Source organism: Oncorhynchus keta, unplaced genomic scaffold (assembly GCF_023373465.1).
Source record: "Oncorhynchus keta strain PuntledgeMale-10-30-2019 unplaced genomic scaffold, Oket_V2 Un_scaffold_6048_pilon_pilon, whole genome shotgun sequence".
In the NCBI taxonomy this organism is placed as follows: Eukaryota; Metazoa; Chordata; class Actinopteri; order Salmoniformes; family Salmonidae; genus Oncorhynchus; species Oncorhynchus keta.
The window spans coordinates 403,272-423,642 of record NW_026290973.1 but is presented as its reverse complement, the minus strand read 5'-3'; the positions used below and the strand labels follow the sequence as shown (position 1 = coordinate 423,642).

At 41.3% G+C, this 20,371-nt stretch overlaps 2 protein-coding genes across 10 annotated transcripts in view; both read left to right on the top strand.

Annotated features, from left to right (window-relative positions):
• The window catches only part of ice2 (interactor of little elongator complex ELL subunit 2), a 64,745-nt gene extending 62,495 nt beyond the window's left edge, over positions 1–2,250 (top strand). The window contains exon 15 of the mRNA XM_052517191.1: positions 1,761–2,250. Coding sequence (XP_052373151.1) covers positions 1,761–1,943 — 183 coding nt within the window. The 3' untranslated portion in view covers positions 1,944–2,250. The remainder of the gene's footprint in view (positions 1–1,760) is intronic.
• LOC127929237 (uncharacterized) lies at positions 2,148–19,756 on the top strand. 9 transcript variants are annotated; one of them, XM_052517201.1, is made up of 6 exons: positions 2,148–2,285; positions 2,546–2,959; positions 7,303–7,342; positions 7,615–7,686; positions 11,758–11,817; positions 15,476–15,962. In XM_052517201.1, the coding sequence occupies exons 1-6, from the start codon at positions 2,250–2,252 to the stop codon at positions 15,766–15,768; spliced, it is 915 nt and encodes a 304-aa protein (XP_052373161.1). In that variant the 5' UTR covers positions 2,148–2,249; the 3' UTR covers positions 15,769–15,962. The 9 variants fall into 9 exon arrangements, with proteins under 9 accessions (XP_052373161.1, XP_052373156.1, XP_052373154.1 ...); XM_052517196.1 differs by lacking the exons at positions 7,303–7,342; positions 7,615–7,686 and adding exons at positions 7,847–7,886; positions 8,329–8,400 and having other exon boundaries at positions 2,546–3,099; positions 15,376–15,962; XM_052517194.1 differs by lacking the exon at positions 15,476–15,962 and having other exon boundaries at positions 2,546–3,545; positions 7,323–7,342; positions 11,758–12,264.
• Positions 19,757–20,371: the final 615 nt, after the last annotated feature.

Below are 20,371 nucleotides of genomic sequence, written 5' to 3'. Positions count from 1 at the left end.
TGTTGGCTGGGCTCCCTGCCTGTGCCATTAAACCCCTACAACTCATCCAGAACGCCGCAGCCCGTCTGGTGTTCAACCTTCCCAAGTTCTCTCACGTCACCCCGCTCCTCCGCTCTCTCCACTGGCTTCCAGTTGAAGCTCGCATCCGCTACAAGACCATGGTGCTCGCCTACGGAGCTGTGAGGGGAACGGCACCTCAGTACCTCCAGGCTCTGATCAGGCCCTACACCCAAACAAGGGCACTGCGTTCATCCACCTCTGGCCTGCTCGCCTCCCTACCACTGAGGAAGTACAGTTCCCGCTCAGCCCAGTCAAAACTGTTCGCTGCTCTGGCCCCCAATGGTGGAACAAACTCCCTCACGACGCCAGGACAGCGGAGTCAATCACCACCTTCCGGAGACACCTGAAACCCCACCTCTTCAAGGAATACCTAGGATAGGGTAAGTAAGGGTAAGTAATCCTTCTCACCCCCCTTCTCCCCCAACAAGATTTAGATGCAAGTGGCTGTTCCACTGGTTGTCATAAGGTGTATGCACCAATTTGTAAGTCGCTCTGGATAAGAGCGTCTGCTAAATGACTTAAATGTTATGTTAAATGAATACTTATGTAAATGTAATATTCAATTATTATTTTTTTAATACATTTGCAAACATTTCTAAATACCTGTTTTTGCTTTGTCATTAGGGGGTATTGTGATGTCATTAAGGGGTATTGTGATGTCATTAGGGGGTATTGTGGGGGGGGATGGCTCTGAATACTATACTTTTACTTTATATCGTTACTAGCTTTTGAAATATTAATGGGAATAATATATATGTTTCCTGGTTGCTAAAATTCTAATAGTTCGCCTACTTTCAGTTTGTGACAGCAAGCAAGTATAGTGTAGAGAATGTTTGTTCAAAAAAATGTAGGGGGTGGATCAACTTTAACATTGCGGCTTCCATCAATGTAATTGTCTGCATTTCCAATCCCCTTAAAATATATATTATGAATGATTTCCTTTATTATTTTCCCCTAACCGTACCATTTAGTAAACTAATGGACAACAACTCTTAGGCTTCTACTTCCAGCTTATACATACTATGTACATGTTAGACACAGTATATTTTACAATAGTTATCTTTTGTTTGTTAGTAGTCCCATCCTTCAGCTATCCTCAACCCCTCCCACAGTTTTTATTTCTATTTGTCATATTTTTCAACTCTGCTGTGATGTTTCACACAAGTTCTGAACCTTTCTATTCTCGTAGTTTCTACAGATTGTAAATAAATAAAAAAAACATTTTTTTGCTTAGAGGGACATTGACTGACTTTTCAGATTACCCAGCAGTACTATCTGCAGCGTTAGCTCCAGGTAAATGTTTCAATTCCTGGACCTTCGACCAGAAGCCGAAAATAAAATACGGAAAAACAAAACTTAAGAACGAGTGCATTGAGATACATAGAACAGATCAAACCATTCTTAGACTTGCTTTCAATGAGAATCAGAACTATTACTGACATGTCTGTGAATTTGGTCAGGTCGCCCAAAAAGTTGCTTTAATAAGTAGCTGTAGAACTCACCAGCAGGAAGGTATCGTCATGGTGGAAAGATGGAATCTGAAACGTTCTATTCACCCTCAAGAGTTTTCTGTTGTGCTGCTCCAGGCCTTCAGGGTAACACCCTCTAACATGTCTGTCATAACACACCCCTCTCATACAGCTAGTCTGCCCCCAGCAGCTCCCATAGCAGTTACTCTCTCCTCTCTCCTGTCCTCCCAGGCAAGGAAGGGCGGGGCTGGAGAACCAGGGACGCCGGGACCAAGTAAGGGGAAGGTAGGGCCAGCTAACCCCGCCTCAAGCCGGGGAGCGAAGAAGAAGAAGAATAAAGGGAAAAGAACACAGAGGCGAGACAAGTGGATGAAGAGGCAGATTCAACGCTCTATCCAGCAGAACAGCCCTTAGGACCACCTACAGAACCATCTAGAAATCAAATGTTATTGGTCGCATACACATGTTTAGTAGATGTTATTGCGGGTGTAGCAAAATGCTTGTGTTTCTAGCTACAACAGTGCAGTAATATTTAACAATTTCACAAGTTTTAGATATGCATGTATAGAACCATTATAGCATGGCGTTTGTGGGTTCGATTCTCATGAGGGACCAGTACGAAAATGTATGCTCTGGATGAAAGCGTCTGCTAAATTACTAAAATGTTGAGTGGGTTGGTATACTTTCTGCATTATTCAGATTAAAGAGTATAATAATCACATGTACAGGGTTACAGGTGTTATTACAGGGTTACAGGTGTTATTATAGGGTTACAGGTGTTATTACAGGGTTACAGGTGTTATTACAGGGTTACAGGTGTTATTACAGGGTTGCAGGTGTTATTACAGGGTTACAGGTGTTATTACAGGGTTACAGGTGTTATTACAGGGTTACAGGTGTTATTACAGGGTTACAGGTGTTATTATAGGGTTACAGGTGTTATTACAGGGTTACAGGTGTTATTACAGGGTTACAGGTGTTATTACAGGGTTACAGGTGTTATTACAGGGTTACAGGTGTTATTACAGGGTTGCAGGTGTTATTACAGGGTTGCAGGTGTTATTACAGGGTTAAAGGTGTTATTACAGGGTTACATGTGTTATTACAGGGTTACAGGTGTTATTACAGGGTTAAAGGTGTTATTACAGGGTTACAGGTGTTATTACAGGGTTAAAGGTGTTATTACAGGGTTAAAGGTGTTATTACAGGGTTACAGGTGTTATTACAGGGTTAAAGGTGTTATTACAGGGTTACAGGTGTTATTACAGGGTTACAGGTGTTATTACAGGGTTACAGGTGTTATTACATGGTTACAGGTGTTATTACAGGGTTACAGGTGTTATTACAGGGTTACAGGTGTTATTACAGGGTTACAGGTGTTATTACAGTGTACAGGGTTGCAGGTGTTATTACAGTGTACAGGGTTGCAGGTGTTATTACAGTGTTACAGGTGTTATTACAGGGTTAAAGGTGTTATTACAGGGTTACATGTGTTATTACAGGGTTGCAGGTGTTATTACAGGGTTAAAGGTGTTATTACAGGGTTACAGGTGTTATTACAGGGTTACAGGTGTTATTACAGTGTACAGGGTTGCAGGTGTTATTACAGTGTACAGGGTTGCAGGTGTTATTACAGGGTTACAGGTGTTATTACAGTGTTACAGGTGTTATTACAGGGTTACAGGTGTTATTACAGGGTTGCAGGTGTTATTACAGGGTTGCAGGTGTTATTACAGGGTTGCAGGTGTTATTACAGGGTTGCAGGTGTTATTACAGGGTTGCAGGTGTTATTACAGGGTTACAGGTGTTATTACAGGGTTGCAGGTGTTATTACAGGGTTGCAGGTGTTATTACAGGGTTACAGGTGTTATTACAGGGTTACAGGTGTTATTACAGGGTTACAGGTGTTATTACAGGGTTGCAGGTGTTATTACAGGGTTGCAGGTGTTATTACAGGGTTACAGGTGTTATTACAGGGTTACAGGTGTTATTACAGGGTTGCAGGTGTTATTACAGGTTGTTTATTACAGGGTTGCAGGTGTTATTACAGGGTTGCAGGTGTTATTACAGGGTTACAGGTGTTATTACAGGGTTACAGGTGTTATTACAGGGTTACAGGTGTTATTACAGGGTTACAGGTGTTATTACAGGGTTACAGGTGTTATTACAGGGTTGTTATTACAGGGTTGCAGGTTATTACAGGGTTAAAGGTGTTATTACAGGGTTACAGGTGTTATTACAGGGTTACAGGTGTTATTACAGGGTTACAGGTGTTATTACAGGGTTACAGGTGTTATTACAGGGTTAAAGGTGTTATTACAGGGTTACAGGTGTTATTACAGGGTTACAGTTATTACAGGGTTACAGGTGTTATTACAGGGTTACAGGTGTTATTACAGGGTTAAAGGTGTTATTACAGGGTTACAGGTGTTATTACAGGGTTACAGGTGTTATTACAGGGTTACAGGTGTTATTACATGGTTACAGGTGTTATTACAGGGTTACAGGTGTTATTACAGGGTTACAGGTGTTATTACAGGGTTACAGGTGTTATGTACAGGGTTGCAGGTGTTATTACAGTGGGGTTGCAGGTGTTATTACAGGGTTACAGGTGTTATTACAGGGTTGCAGGTGTTATTACAGGGTTGCAGGTGTTATTACAGGGTTGCAGGTGTTATTACAGGGTTGCAGGTGTTATTACAGGGTTGCAGGTGTTATTACAGGGTTGCAGGTGTTATTACAGGGTTGCAGGTGTTATTACAGGGTTGCAGGTGTTATTACAGGGTTGCAGGTGTTATTACAGGGTTACAGGTGTTATTACAGGGTTACAGGTGTTATTACAGGGTTACAGGTGTTATTACAGGGTTACAGGTGTTATTACAGGGTTGCAGGTGTTATTACAGGGTTGCAGGTGTTATTACAGGGTTACAGGTGTTATTACAGGGTTACAGGTGTTATTACAGGGTTACAGGTGTTATTACAGGGTTACAGGTGTTATTACAGGGTTGCAGGTGTTATTACAGGGTTGCAGGTGTTATTACAGGGTTGCAGGTGTTATTACAGGGTTGCAGGTGTTATTACAGGGTTACAGGTGTTATTACAGGGTTACAGGTGTTATTACAGGGTTACAGGTGTTATTACAGGGTTGCAGGTGTTATTACAGTGTACAGTGTTGCAGGTGTGATTAGAGTACAGTGAAATTCTTGAGCTCCAACATATATATATATATACACACACACACACACACACACATTAACTATCAAAATAATATGTATATGTACCTTAAATGTCAAAATAATGATTATGTATACTCACATTAACTGTGGCAATGAATAAGAACATTTAAAAACCTACAATGTTTTGAAGAACTTGAGGCGAGACACCCCCCTTTGTAGTCAAAATACAGAAAGATAAACTATTGAATATTACATCATGCTTTGGAGAGCTCAATAGCATATGACTTTAAATATATTTGGATCGAATAAGAGCTTAAACGGTGTACCTTTTCCTTGGGAAAAGTCAAGTCGCTCTGGATAAGAGCGTCTGCTAAATGACTTAAATGTAAATGTAAGAAGTGTGGTGGCTCGTTCTTGGGCCAGGGCTGGTCTGACTCAGAGGTGGAGACTAGTGGCAGAGTTTTATTATAGGCCCTAGACATTACATTTAGAAACATCCCTGTGGTATTTAAGCACTACAACCCTTCTAGTACAGCACCACAGCTCACCTCGCTTCAGTACAGTCAGGTAAGGTGCCAATTCCTTTACGTGTCACAACAATAGATTTACCTACATAAGGGATGCGAGTGGCATTTCCCGTATAGTTGATGAGAATCTCCATCTTGCAAATGTCCCTTATTAGCCGTCTGTGGATGTTATTGAAATAGTCCTACGGCCCCAGATCGTCCCCCAGGGCCCGGAAAAAAAGGATCTCTGGGCATTTGGTTTCGGCGTTGTAAAGTTTTCACATTTTTCCGCTGTACTGAAAAATTCCACCAGATGGCAACTGGCTGCTTATTGCAAATGGACAAAACATCAAACGGACATGGCCGTTTCTCGTAAATGGAAAAGACTTCGAATGCGAAACTCGGTGAGCACAGGTTTGGCCAAATGTGCTTTTAGCCCATAAATAAGATGGCGTTGAGGCCACAACACTCTGAGTTCAGGCCCATTTTCTGGAATTAATGGTCAAAAACAGTAATACAGCACTAATTTGACCACTTCACGTCAAAGTACATAAACTTACGGTGTAAGGAAAAATAGAACCAGCCATTTATCTATCGTAATTTACGAGAAATTGTACAACGTCCGTCTGGTGATGGTTACATTTTCAGGCGAATCCATTAAGGAGGGTTTCGGAGCTCTACGTGATTTCTGTGATTATCTGTACTCACACACAGTCAATGTGGAGTGACACAGTGTGAGGCTTACAGACACACAGAGCCTGCAATAGTTACCTGTGTTCGAACTATCAAAGAACCATCAGACCTAGATCTTTGAAACTTTAGAAACCTTAAGTCGATAGTGCACGATGAGTTATGTGGCTCTAGAAGGTTCTCAGGCTGAGAAACAGCCTTGTCCATTTGCAAAACCTTCAATTCATTTTTAATGTCTCGAAAATGACAACATTTAGAAAAGTCCCAGAATCACAAGAGTAAACTCAGCAAAAAAATAAACATCCCTTTTTCAGGACCCTGTCTTTCAATGATAATTCGTAAAAAAATTAAAATAACTTCACAGATCTTCATTGTAAAAGTTTTAAACACTGTTTCCCATGCTTGTTCAACAAACCAAAAACAATTCAATGTTAGTAACACCTCCGCCTTTGTGGGATGCATGGGGGATATGGTCACAAGTGTAGCCAGGAGGTGAGGCCTCATTTAACACAGTAAATTCATCAGACTTAAGCCATGTTTCAGTCAGGCCAATCACATCAAGATTATGATCAGTGATTAGTTCATTGACTATAACTGCCTTGTAAGTGAGGGATCTAACATTAAGTAGCCCTATTTTGAGATGTGCAACATCATAATCTCTTTCAGTAATGACAGGAATGGAGAAGGTCTTTATTTCAGTGAGATTATTAAGGCGAACACCGCCATGTATAGTTTTGCCCAACCTAGATCGAAGCACAGACCTGGTCTCAATGGGAATAGCTGAGCTGACTACACTGACTGTGCTAGTGGCAGACTCCAAGCTGGCAGGCTGGCTGACAGGGTGCAGGCCATCTCATTGTGGAGCTTGAGGAGTTACAGCCCTGTCTATGTTGCTAGATAAGATGAGAGCACCCCTCCAGCTAGGATGGAGTCCGTCACTCCTCAGCAGGCCAGGCTTGGTAGAGTTTGTGGGTGTGTCCCCGCGGCTCACACACAGTATAATAATATAATATATAATATAAATAATATAACACACAGTAGTGTGTGAAAGAGAGACCTGAGAAGGCTCTGCCTCCAACTCTGACTCGTTGCTTAATGGGGAGAACCGGTTGAACGTTTCTGACTCCTGAATGATCGACACTGGTTCAGTATTCAAAGCATTTCTTTCCAGAAGCAAAATTGTCCGGCTGCGGGGACCGTGCGAGGGAATTTACACTACTATCTGTACTTACTGGTGGCACCAGTTATTACAGGGTCACAGGTGTTATTACAGGGTTGCAGGTGTTATTACAGGGTTACAGGTGTTATTACAGGGTTACAGGTGTTATTACAGGGTTGCAGGTGTTATTACAGGGTTGCAGGTGTTATTACAGTGTTACAGGTGTTATTACAGGGATACAGGTGTTATTACAGGGTTACAGGTGTTATTACAGTGTTACAGGTGTTATTACAGGGTTACAGGTGTTATTACAGGGTTACAGGTGTTATTACAGGGTTGCAGGTGTTATTACAGGGTTGCAGGTGTTATTACAGGGTTACAGGTGTTATTACAGGGTTACAGGTGTTATTACAGGTGTTATTACAGGGTTACAGGTGTTATTACAGTGTTGCAGGTGTTATTACAGGGTTAAAGGTGTTATTACAGGGTTACAGGTGTTATTACAGGGTTACAGGTGTTATTACAGGGTTACAAGTGTTATTACAGTGTTACAGGTGTTATTACAGGTGTTATTACAGGGTTACAGGTGTTATTACAGTGTTGCAGGTGTTATTACAGGGTTACAGGTGTTATTACAGGGTTACAGGTGTTATTACAGGGTTGCAGGTGTTATTACAGGGTTACAGGTGTTATTACAGGGTTACAGGTGTTATTACAGGGTTGCAGGTGTTATTACAGGGTTGCAGGTGTTATTACAGTGTTACAGGTGTTATTACAGGGTTACAGGTGTTATTACAGGGTTACAGGTGTTATTACAGTGTTACAGGTGTTATTACAGGGTTACAGGTGTTATTACAGGGTTACAGGTGTTATTACAGGGTTGCAGGTGTTATTACAGGGTTGCAGGTGTTATTACAGGGTTACAGGTGTTATTACAGGGTTACAGGTGTTATTACAGGTGTTATTACAGGGTTACAGGTGTTATTACAGTGTTGCAGGTGTTATTACAGGGTTAAAGGTGTTATTACAGGGTTACAGGTGTTATTACAGGGTTACAGGTGTTATTACAGGGTTACAAGTGTTATTACAGTGTTACAGGTGTTATTACAGGTGTTATTACATGGTTACAGGTTTTTTTACAGTGTTGCAGGTGTTAATACAGGGTTACAGGTGTTTTTACAGGGTTACAGGTGTTATTACAGGGTTGCAGGTGTTATTACAGGGTTGCAGGTGTTATTACAGGGTTGCAGGTGTTATTAGGGTTACAGGTGTTATTACAGGTGTTATTACAGGGTTACAGGTGTTATTACAGTGTTGCAGGTGTTATTACAGGGTTACAGGTGTTAAACAGGGTTGCAGGTGTTATTACAGTGTTGCAGGTGTTATTACAGGGTTACAGGTGTTATTACAGGGTTGCAGGTGTTATTACAGGGTTACAGGTGTTATTACAGGTGTTATTACAGGGTTACGGGTGTTATTACAGTGTTGCGGGTGTTATTACAGGGTTACAGGTGTTATTACAGGGTTACAGGTGTTATTACAGGGTTGCAGGTGTTATTACAGGGTTACATGTGTTATTACAGGGTTGCAGGTGTTATTACAGGGTTGCAGGTGTTATTACAGGGTTACAGGTGTTATTACAGGGTCGCAGGTGTTATTACAGGGTTGCAGGTGTTATTACAGGGTCACAGGTGTTATTACAGGGTTACAGGTGTTATTACAGTGTTACAGGTGTTATTACAGGGTTACAGGTGTTATTACAGGGTTGCAGGTGTTATTACAGGGTTACAGGTGTTATTACAGGGTTGCAGGTGTTATTACAGGGTTACAGGTGTTATTACAGGGTTGCAGGTGTTATTACAGGGTTACAGGTGTTATTACAGGGTTACAGGTGTTATTACAGGGTTACAGGTGTTATTACAGGGTTACAGGTGTTATTACAGGGTTGCAGGTGTTATTACAGGGTTACAGGTGTTATTACAGGGTTACAGGTGTTATTACAGGGTTGCAGGTGTTATTACAGGGTTACAGGTGTTATTACAGGGCTGCAGGTGTTATTACAGGGTTGCAGGTGTTATTACAGGGTTACAGGTGTTATTACAGGGTTGCAGGTGTTATTACAGGGTTACAGGTGTTATTACAGGGTTACAGGTGTTATTACAGGGTTACAGGTGTTATTACAGGGTTGCAGGTGTTATTACAGTGTACAGTGTTGCAGGTGTGATTAGAGTACAGTGAAATTCTTGAGCTCCAACATATATATATATACACACACATTAACTATCAAAATAATATGTATATGTACCTTAAATGTTAAAATAATGATTATGTATACTCACATTAACTGTGGCAATGAATAAGAACATTTAAAAACCTACAATGTTTTGAAGAACTTGAGGCGAGACACCCCCCTTTGTAGTCAAAATACAGAAAGATAAACTATTGAATATTACATCATGCTTTGGAGAGCTCAATAGCATATGACTTTAAATATATTTGGATCGAATAAGAGCTTAAACGGTGTACCTTTTCCTTGGGAAAAGTCAAGTCGCTCTGGATAAGAGCGTCTGCTAAATGACTTAAATGTAAATGTAAGAAGTGTGGTGGCTCGTTCTTGGGCCAGGGCTGGTCTGACTCAGAGGTGGAGACTAGTGGCAGAGTTTTATTATAGGCCCTAGACATTACATTTAGAAACATCCCTGTGGTATTTAAGCACTACAACCCTTCTAGTACAGCACCACAGCTCACCTCATTTAGTACAGTCAGGTAAGGTGCCAATTCCTTTACGTGTCACAACAATAGATTTACCTACATAAGGGATGCGAGTGGCATTTCCCGTATAGTTGATGAGAATCTCCATCTTGCAAATGTCCCTTATTAGCCGTCTGTGGATGTTATTGAAATAGTCCTCACGGCCCCAGATCTTCCCCCAGGGCCCGGAAAAAAAGGATCTCTGGGCATTTGGTTTCCCATTGTAAAGTTTTCACATTTTTCCGCTGTACTGAAAAATTCCACCAGATGGCAACTGGCTGCTTATTGCAAATGGACAAAACATCAAACGGACATGGCCGTTTCTCGTAAATGGAAAAGACTTCGAATGCGAAACTGGTGAGCACAGGTTTGGCCAAATGTGCTTTTAGCCCATAAATAAGATGGCGTTGAGGCCACAACACTCTGAGTTCAGGCCCATTTTCTGGAATTAATGGTCAAAAACAGTAATACAGCACTAATTTGACCACTTCACGTCAAATACATAAACTTACGGTGTAAGGAAAAATAGAACCAGCCATTTATCTATCAGTAATTTACGAGAAATTGTACAACGTCCGTCTGGTGATGGTTACATTTTCAGGCGAATCCATTAAGGAGGGTTTCGGAGCTCTACGTGATTTCTGTGATTATCTGTACTCACACACAGTCAATGTGGCAGACACAGTGTGAGGCTTACAGACACACAGAGCCTGCAATAGTTACCTGTGTTCGAACTATCAAAGAACCATCAGACCTAGATCTTTGAAACTTTAGAAACCTTAAGTCGATAGTGCACGATGAGTTATGTGGCTCTAGAAGGTTCTCAGGCTGAGAAACAGCCTTGTCCATTTGCAAAACCTTCAATTCATTTTTAATGTCTCGAAAATGACAACATTTAGAAAAGTCCCAGAATCACAAGAGTAAACTCAGCAAAAAAATAAACATCCCTTTTTCAGGACCCTGTCTTTCAATGATAATTCGTAAAAAAAAATTAAAATAACTTCACAGATCTTCATTGTAAAAGTTTTAAACACTGGTTCAGCTTGTTCAACAAACCAAAAACAAAATGTGTAACACCTCCGCCTTTGTGGGATGCATGGGGGATATGGTACAAGTGTAGCCAGGAGGTGAGGCCTCATTTAACACAGTAAATTCATCAGACTTAAGCCATGTTTCAGTCAGGCCAATCACATCAAGATTATGATCAGTGATTAGTTCAGGTGACTATAACTGCCTTGTAAGTGAGGGATTAACAGGGTTAAGTAGCCCTGTTTTGAGATGTGCAACATCATATCTCTTTCAGTAATGACAGGAATGGAGAAGGTCTTTATTTCAGGTGATTATTACAGGGTTACACCGTTATGTATAGTTTTGCCCAACCTAGATCGAAGCACAGACCTGGTCTCAATGGGAATAGCTGGCTGACTACACTGACTGTGCTAGTGGCAGACTGTTATGGCAGGCTGGCTGACAGGGTGCAGGCCATCTCATTGTGGAGCTTGAGGTGTTACAGCCCTGTCTATGTTGCTAGATAAGATGAGAGCACCCCTCCAGCTAGGATGGAGGTCCGTTATTAGCAGGCCAGGCTTGGTAGAGTGTTGTTACAGTGTTACAGGTGTTACACACAGTATAATAATATAATATATAATATAAATAATATAACACACAGTAGTTGTGAAAGGTGACCTGAGAAGGCTCTGCCTCCAACTCTGACAGGGTTAATGGTGTTAACCGGTTAAGGTTTTACTCCTGAATGATCGACACTGGTTCAGTATTACAGGGCATTTCTTTCCAGAAGCAAAATTGTCCGTTGCGGGGACCGTGTTACAGGTGTTTTACACTACTATCTGTACTTACTGGTGGCACCAGTTATTACAGGGTTACAGGTGTTATTACAGGGTTACAGGTGTTATTACAGGGTTGCAGGTGTTATTACAGGGTTACAGGTGTTATTACAGGGTTGCAGGTGTTATTACAGGGTTGCAGGTGTTATTACAGGGTTACAGGTGTTATTACAGGGTTGCAGGTGTTATTACAGGGTTACAGGTGTTATTACAGGGTTACAGGTGTTATTACAGGGTTACAGGTGTTATTACAGGGTTGCAGGTGTTATTACAGTGTACAGTGTTGCAGGTGTGATTAGAGTACAGTGAAATTCTTGAGCTCCAACATATATATATATATTCACACACACACACACACACACACACATTAACTATCAAAATAATATGTATATGTACCTTAAATGTCAAAATAATGATTATGTATACTCACATTAACTGTGGCAATGAATAAGAACATTTAAAAACCTACAATGTTTTGAAGAACTTGAGGCGAGACACCCCCCTTTGTAGTCAAAATACAGAAAGATAAACTATTGAATATTACATCATGCTTTGGAGAGCTCAATAGCATATGACTTTAAATATATTTGGATCGAATAAGAGCTTAAACGGTGTACCTTTTCCTTGGGAAAAGTCAAGTCGCTCTGGATAAGAGCGTCTGCTAAATGACTTAAATGTAAATGTAAGAAGTGTGGTGGCTCGTTCTTGGGCCAGGGCTGGTCTGACTCAGAGGTGGAGACTAGTGGCAGAGTTTTATTATAGGCCCTAGACATTACATTTAGAAACATCCCTGTGGTATTTAAGCACTACAACCCTTCTAGTACAGCACCACAGCTCACCTCGCTTCAGTACAGTCAGGTAAGGTGCCAATTCCTTTACGTGTCACAACAATAGATTTACCTACATAAGGGATGCGAGTGGCATTTCCCGTATAGTTGATGAGAATCTCCATCTTGCAAATGTCCCTTATTAGCCGTCTGTGGATGTTATTGAAATAGTCCTACGGCCCCAGATCGTCCCCAGGGCCCGGAAAAAAGGATCTCTGGGCATTTGGTTTCGGCGTTGTAAAGTTTTCACATTTTTCCGCTGTACTGGAAAATTCCACCAGATGGCAACTGGCTGCTTATTGCAAATGGACAAAACATCAAACGGACATGGCCGTTTCTCGTAAATGGAAAAGACTTCGAATGCGAAACTCGGTGAGCACAGGTTTGGCCAAATGTGCTTTTAGCCCATAAATAAGATGGCGTTGAGGCCACAACACTCTGAGTTCAGGCCCATTTTCTGGAATTAATGGTCAAAAACAGTAATACAGCACTAATTTGACCACTTCACGTCAAAGTACATAAACTTACGGTGTAAGGAAAAATAGAACCAGCCATTTATCTATCGTAATTTACGAGAAATTGTACAACGTCCGTCTGGTGATGGTTACATTTTCAGGCGAATCCATTAAGGAGGGTTTCGGAGCTCTACGTGATTTCTGTGATTATCTGTACTCACACACAGTCAATGTGGAGTGACACAGTGTGAGGCTTACAGACACACAGAGCCTGCAATAGTTACCTGTGTTCGAACTATCAAAGAACCATCAGACCTAGATCTTTGAAACTTTAGAAACCTTAAGTCGATAGTGCACGATGAGTTATGTGGCTCTAGAAGGTTCTCAGGCTGAGAAACAGCCTTGTCCATTTGCAAAACCTTCAATTCATTTTTAATGTCTCGAAAATGACAACATTTAGAAAAGTCCCAGAATCACAAGAGTAAACTCAGCAAAAAAATAAACATCCCTTTTTCAGGACCCTGTCTTTCAATGATAATTCGTAAAAAAATTAAAATAACTTCACAGATCTTCATTGTAAAAGTTTTAAACACTGTTTCCCATGCTTGTTCAACAAACCAAAAACAATTCAATGTTAGTAACACCTCCGCCTTTGTGGGATGCATGGGGGATATGGTCACAAGTGTAGCCAGGAGGTGAGGCCTCATTTAACACAGTAAATTCATCAGACTTAAGCCATGTTTCAGTCAGGCCAATCACATCAAGATTATGATCAGTGATTAGTTCATTGACTATAACTGCCTTGTAAGTGAGGGATCTAACATTAAGTAGCCCTATTTTGAGATGTGCAACATCATAATCTCTTTCAGTAATGACAGGAATGGAGAAGGTCTTTATTTCAGTGAGATTATTAAGGCGAACACCGCCATGTATAGTTTTGCCCAACCTAGATCGAAGCACAGACCTGGTCTCAATGGGAATAGCTGAGCTGACTACACTGACTGTGCTAGTGGCAGACTCCAAGCTGGCAGGCTGGCTGACAGGGTGCAGGCCATCTCATTGTGGAGCTTGAGGAGTTACAGCCCTGTCTATGTTGCTAGATAAGATGAGAGCACCCCTCCAGCTAGGATGGAGTCCGTCACTCCTCAGCAGGCCAGGCTTGGTAGAGTTTGTGGGTGTGTCCCCGCGGCTCACACACAGTATAATAATATAATATATAATATAAATAATATAACACACAGTAGTGTGTGAAAGAGAGACCTGAGAAGGCTCTGCCTCCAACTCTGACTCGTTGCTTAATGGGGAGAACCGGTTGAACGTTTCTGACTCCTGAATGATCGACACTGGTTCAGTATTCAAAGCATTTCTTTCCAGAAGCAAAATTGTCCGGCTGCGGGGACCGTGCGAGGGAATTTACACTACTATCTGTACTTACTGGTGGCACCAGTTATTACAGGGTCACAGGTGTTATTACAGGGTTACAGGTGTTATTACAGTGTTACAGGTGTTATTACAGGTCATCTACAAGGGTCCAGGTGTTATTACTAGGTAAAGGGATACTCCGCCTTATCTCAGTTCACTGGTCACGATGGCAACACCCATCCGTTATTACAGGGCTCCAGCAGGTGTTATTCACTGATCATCCCTAAAGCCAACACCTCATTTGGCCGCCTTACAGGGTTACAGTACTCAGTGCTGCCTGTGACTGGGTTATTGGGTTACAGGTGTTAAATTACGCTGAAGTTGGAGACTTTATCTCCCTCTCCAACTTCAAACATCAGCTGTTATCCGGGTTACAGGTAACCGATCGCTGCAGCTGTTACAGGGTTAGTCTATAGGTTAAATAGGGTTGCAGGTGTTATTACCTTTTTCACCTACCTCATTCCCATACTGTTTTTATACTGTTTTTATTTATTTTACTTTTCTGGGTCTTTTTACACACCAATATCTCTACCTGTTACAGGTGTTATTACATCTGATCATTTATCACTTACAGTGTTAATCTGCAAAATTGGTGTTATTATTACAGGTGTTACCTCCTCATGCCTTTTGCACACATTGTATATAGACTGTTATTACATTTTTTTCTTACTGGTGTTATTGACTTGCTAATTGTTTACTCCATTACAGGTGTAACTCAGGTGTTGTCTGTTCACACTGCTGTTATTACAGGGTTACAGGTGTTATCTTGGCCAGGTTACAGGTGTTATTACAGTGTTGCAAATGAGAACTTGTTCTCAACTGTTGCCTACCTGGTTAAATAAAGGTGAAATAAAAAATAAAAAAATAAAAGGGTTACAGGTGTTACAGGGTTACAGGTGTTATTACAGGGTTGCAGGTGTTATTACAGGGTTACAGGTGTTATTACAGGGTTGCAGGTGTTATTACAGGGTTACAGGTGTTATTACAGGGTTGCAGGTGTTATTACAGGGTTACAGGTGTTATTACAGGGTTACAGGTGTTATTACAGGGTTACAGGTGTTATTACAGGGTTACAGGTGTTATTACAGGGTTGCAGGTGTTATTACAGGGTTACAGGTGTTATTACAGGGTTACAGGTGTTATTACAGGGTTACAGGTGTTATTACAGGGTTACAGGTGTTATTACAGGGTTACAGGTGTTATTACAGGGTTGCAGGTGTTATTACAGGGTTACAGGTGTTATTACAGGGTTGCAGGTGTTATTACAGGGTTACAGGTGTTATTACAGGGTTGCAGGTGTTATTACAGGGTTACAGGTGTTATTACAGGGTTACAGGTGTTATTACAGGGTTACAGGTGTTATTACAGGGTTGCAGGTGTTATTACAGTGTACAGTGTTGCAGGTGTGATTAGAGTACAGTGAAATTCTTGAGCTCCAACATATATATATATATACACACACACACACACACACATTAACTATCAAAATAATATGTATATGTACCTTAAATGTCAAAATAATGATTATGTATACTCACATTAACTGTGGCAATGAATAAGAACATTTAAAAACCTACAATGTTTTGAAGAACTTGAGGCGAGACACCCCCTTTGTAGTCAAAATACAGAAAGATAAACTATTGAATATTACATCATGCTTTGGAGAGCTCAATAGCATATGACTTTAAATATATTTGGATCGAATAAGAGCTTAAACGGTGTACCTTTTCCTTGGGAAAAGTCAAGTCGCTCTGGATAAGAGCGTCTGCTAAATGACTTAAATGTAAATGTAAGAAGTGTGGTGGCTCGTTCTTGGGCCAGGGCTGGTCTGACTCAGAGGTGGAGACTAGTGGCAGAGTTTTATTATAGGCCCTAGACATTACATTTAGAAACATCCCTGTGGTATTTAAGCACTACAACCCTTCTAGTACAGCACCACAGCTCACCTCGCTTCAGTACAGTCAGGTAAGGTGCCAATTCCTTTACGTGTCACAACAATAGATTTACCTACATAAGGGATGCGAGTGGCATTTCCCGTATAGTTGATGAGAATCTCCATCTTGCAAATGTCCCTTATTAGCCGTCTGTGGATGTTATTGAAATAGTCCTACGGCCCCAGATCGTCCCCCAGGGCCCGGAAAAAAGGATCTCTGGGCATTTGGTTTCGGCGTTGTAAAGTTTTCACATTTTTCCGCTGTACTGAAAAATTCCACCAGATGGCAACTGGCTGCTTATTGCAAATGGACAAAACATCAAACGGACATGGCCGTTTCTCGTAAATGGAAAAGACTTCGAATGCGAAACTCGGTGAGCACAGGTTTGGCCAAATGTGCTTTTAGCCCATAAATAAGATGGCGTTGAGGCCACAACACTCTGAGTTCAGGCCCATTTTCTGGAATTAATGGTCAAAAACAGTAATACAGCACTAATTTGACCACTTCACGTCAAAGTACATAAACTTACGGTGTAAGGAAAAATAGAACCAGCCATTTATCTATCGTAATTTACGAGAAATTGTACAACGTCCGTCTGGTGATGGTTACATTTTCAGGCGAATCCATTAAGGAGGGTTTCGGAGCTCTACGTGATTTCTGTGATTATCTGTACTCACACACAGTCAATGTGGAGTGACACAGTGTGAGGCTTACAGACACACAGAGCCTGCAATAGTTACCTGTGTTCGAACTATCAAAGAACCATCAGACCTAGATCTTTGAAACTTTAGAAACCTTAAGTCGATAGTGCACGATGAGTTATGTGGCTCTAGAAGGTTCTCAGGCTGAGAAACAGCCTTGTCCATTTGCAAAACCTTCAATTCATTTTTAATGTCTCGAAAATGACAACATTTAGAAAAGTCCCAGAATCACAAGAGTAAACTCAGCAAAAAAATAAACATCCCTTTTTCAGGACCCTGTCTTTCAATGATAATTCGTAAAAAAAAATTAAAATAACTTCACAGATCTTCATTGTAAAAGTTTTAAACACTGTTTCCCATGCTTGTTCAACAAACCAAAAACAATTCAATGTTAGTAACACCTCCGCCTTTGTGGGATGCATGGGGGATATGGTCACAAGTGTAGCCAGGAGGTGAGGCCTCATTTAACACAGTAAATTCATCAGACTTAAGCCATGTTTCAGTCAGGCCAATCACATCAAGATTATGATCAGTGATTAGTTCATTGACTATAACTGCCTTGTAAGTGAGGGATCTAACATTAAGTAGCCCTATTTTGAGATGTGCAACATCATAATCTCTTTCAGTAATGACAGGAATGGAGAAGGTCTTTATTTCAGTGAGATTATTAAGGCGAACACCGCCATGTATAGTTTTGCCCAACCTAGATCGAAGCACAGACCTGGTCTCAATGGGAATAGCTGAGCTGACTACACTGACTGTGCTAGTGGCAGACTCAAGCTGGCAGGCTGGCTGACAGGGTGCAGGCCATCTCATTGTGGAGCTTGAGGAGTTACAGCCCTGTCTATGTTGCTAGATAAGATGAGAGCACCCCTCCAGCTAGGATGGAGTCCGTCACTCCTCAGCAGGCCAGGCTTGGTAGAGTTTGTGGGTGTGTCCCCGCGGCTCACACACAGTATAATAATATAATATATAATATAAATAATATAACACACAGTAGTGTGTGAAAGAGAGACCTGAGAAGGCTCTGCCTCCAACTCTGACTCGTTGCTTAATGGGGAGAACCGGTTGAACGTTTCTGACTCCTGAATGATCGACACTGGTTCAGTATTCAAAGCATTTCTTTCCAGAAGCAAAATTGTCCGGCTGCGGGGACCGTGCGAGGGAATTTACACTACTATCTGTACTTACTGGTGGCACCAGTTATTACAGGGTCACAGGTGTTATTACAGGGTTACAGGTGTTATTACAGTGTTACAGGTGTTATTACAGGTCATCTACAAGTCCATGCTAGGTAAAGCTCCGCCTTATCTCAGTTCACTGGTCACGATGGCAACACCCATCCGTAGCACGCGCTCCAGCAGGTGTATCTCACTGATCATCCCTAAAGCCAACACCTCATTTGGCCGCCTTTCGTTCCAGTACTCTGCTGCCTGTGACTGGAACGAATTGCAAAAATCGCTGAAGTTGGAGACTTTTATCTCCCTCTCCAACTTCAAACATCAGCTATCCGAGCAGCTAACCGATCGCTGCAGCTGTACATAGTCTATAGGTAAATAGCTCACCCTTTTTCACCTACCTCATTCCCATACTGTTTTTATACTGTTTTTATTTATTTACTTTTCTGCTCTTTTGCACACCAATATCTCTACCTGTACATGCCCATCTGATCATTTATCACTCCAGTGTTAATCTGCAAAATTGTATTATTCGCCTACCTCCTCATGCCTTTTGCACACATTGTATATAGACTGCCCATTTTTTCTACTGTGTTATTGACTTGCTAATTGTTTACTCCATGTGTAACTCTGTGTTGTCTGTTCACACTGCTATGCTTTATCTTGGCCAGGTCGCAGTTGCAAATGAGAACTTGTTCTCAACTAGCCTACCTGGTTAAATAAAGGTGAAATAAAAAATAAAAAATAAAACAGGGTTACAGGTGTTATTACAGGGTTGCAGGTGTTATTACAGGGTTACAGGTGTTATTACAGGGTTGCAGGTGTTATTACAGGGTTGCAGGTGTTATTACAGGGTTACAGGTGTTATTACAGGGTTACAGGTGTTATTACAGGGTTACAGGTGTTATTACAGGGTTACAGGTGTTATTACAGGGTTGCAGGTGTTATTACAGGGTTACAGGTGTTATTACAGGGTTACAGGTGTTATTACAGGGTTGCAGGTGTTATTACAGGGTTACAGGTGTTATTACAGGGTTACAGGTGTTATTACAGGGTTGCAGGTGTTATTACAGGGTTACAGGTGTTATTACAGGGTTGCAGGTGTTATTACAGGGTTGCAGGTGTTATTACAGGGTTGCAGGTGTTATTACAGGGTTGCAGGTGTTATTACAGGGTTGCAGGTGTTATTACAGGGTTACAGGTGTTATTACAGGGTTACAGGTGTTATTACAGGGTTGCAGGTGTTATTACAGTGTACAGTGTTGCAGGTGTGATTAGAGTACAGTGAAATTCTTGAGCTCCAACATATATATATATATACACACACACACACACACACACATTAACTATCAAAATAATATGTATATGTACCTTAAATGTCAAAATAATGATTATGTATACTCACATTAACTGTGGCAATGAATAAGAACATTTAAAAACCTACAATGTTTTGAAGAACTTGAGGCGAGACACCCCCCTTTGTAGTCAAAATACAGAAAGATAAACTATTGAATATTACATCATGCTTTGGAGAGCTCAATAGCATATGACTTTAAATATATTTGGATCGAATAAGAGCTTAAACGGTGTACCTTTTCCTTGGGAAAAGTCAAGTCGCTCTGGATAAGAGCGTCTGCTAAATGACTTAAATGTAAATGTAAGAAGTGTGGTGGCTCGTTCTTGGGCCAGGGCTGGTCTGACTCAGAGGTGGAGACTAGTGGCAGAGTTTTATTATAGGCCCTAGACATTACATTTAGAAACATCCCTGTGGTATTTAAGCACTACAACCCTTCTAGTACAGCACCACAGCTCACCTCGCTTCAGTACAGTCAGGTAAGGTGCCAATTCCTTTACGTGTCACAACAATAGATTTACCTACATAAGGGATGCGAGTGGCATTTCCCGTATAGTTGATGAGAATCTCCATCTTGCAAATGTCCCTTATTAGCCGTCTGTGGATGTTATTGAAATAGTCCTACGGCCCCAGATCGTCCCCCAGGGCCCGGAAAAAAAAAAGGATCTCTGGGCATTTGGTTTCGGCGTTGTAAAGTTTTCACATTTTTCCGCTGTACTGAAAAATTCCACCAGATGGCAACTGGCTGCTTATTGCAATGGACAAAACATCAAACGGACATGGCCGTTTCTCGTAAATGGAAAAGACTTCGAATGCGAAACTCGGTGAGCACAGGTTTGGCCAAA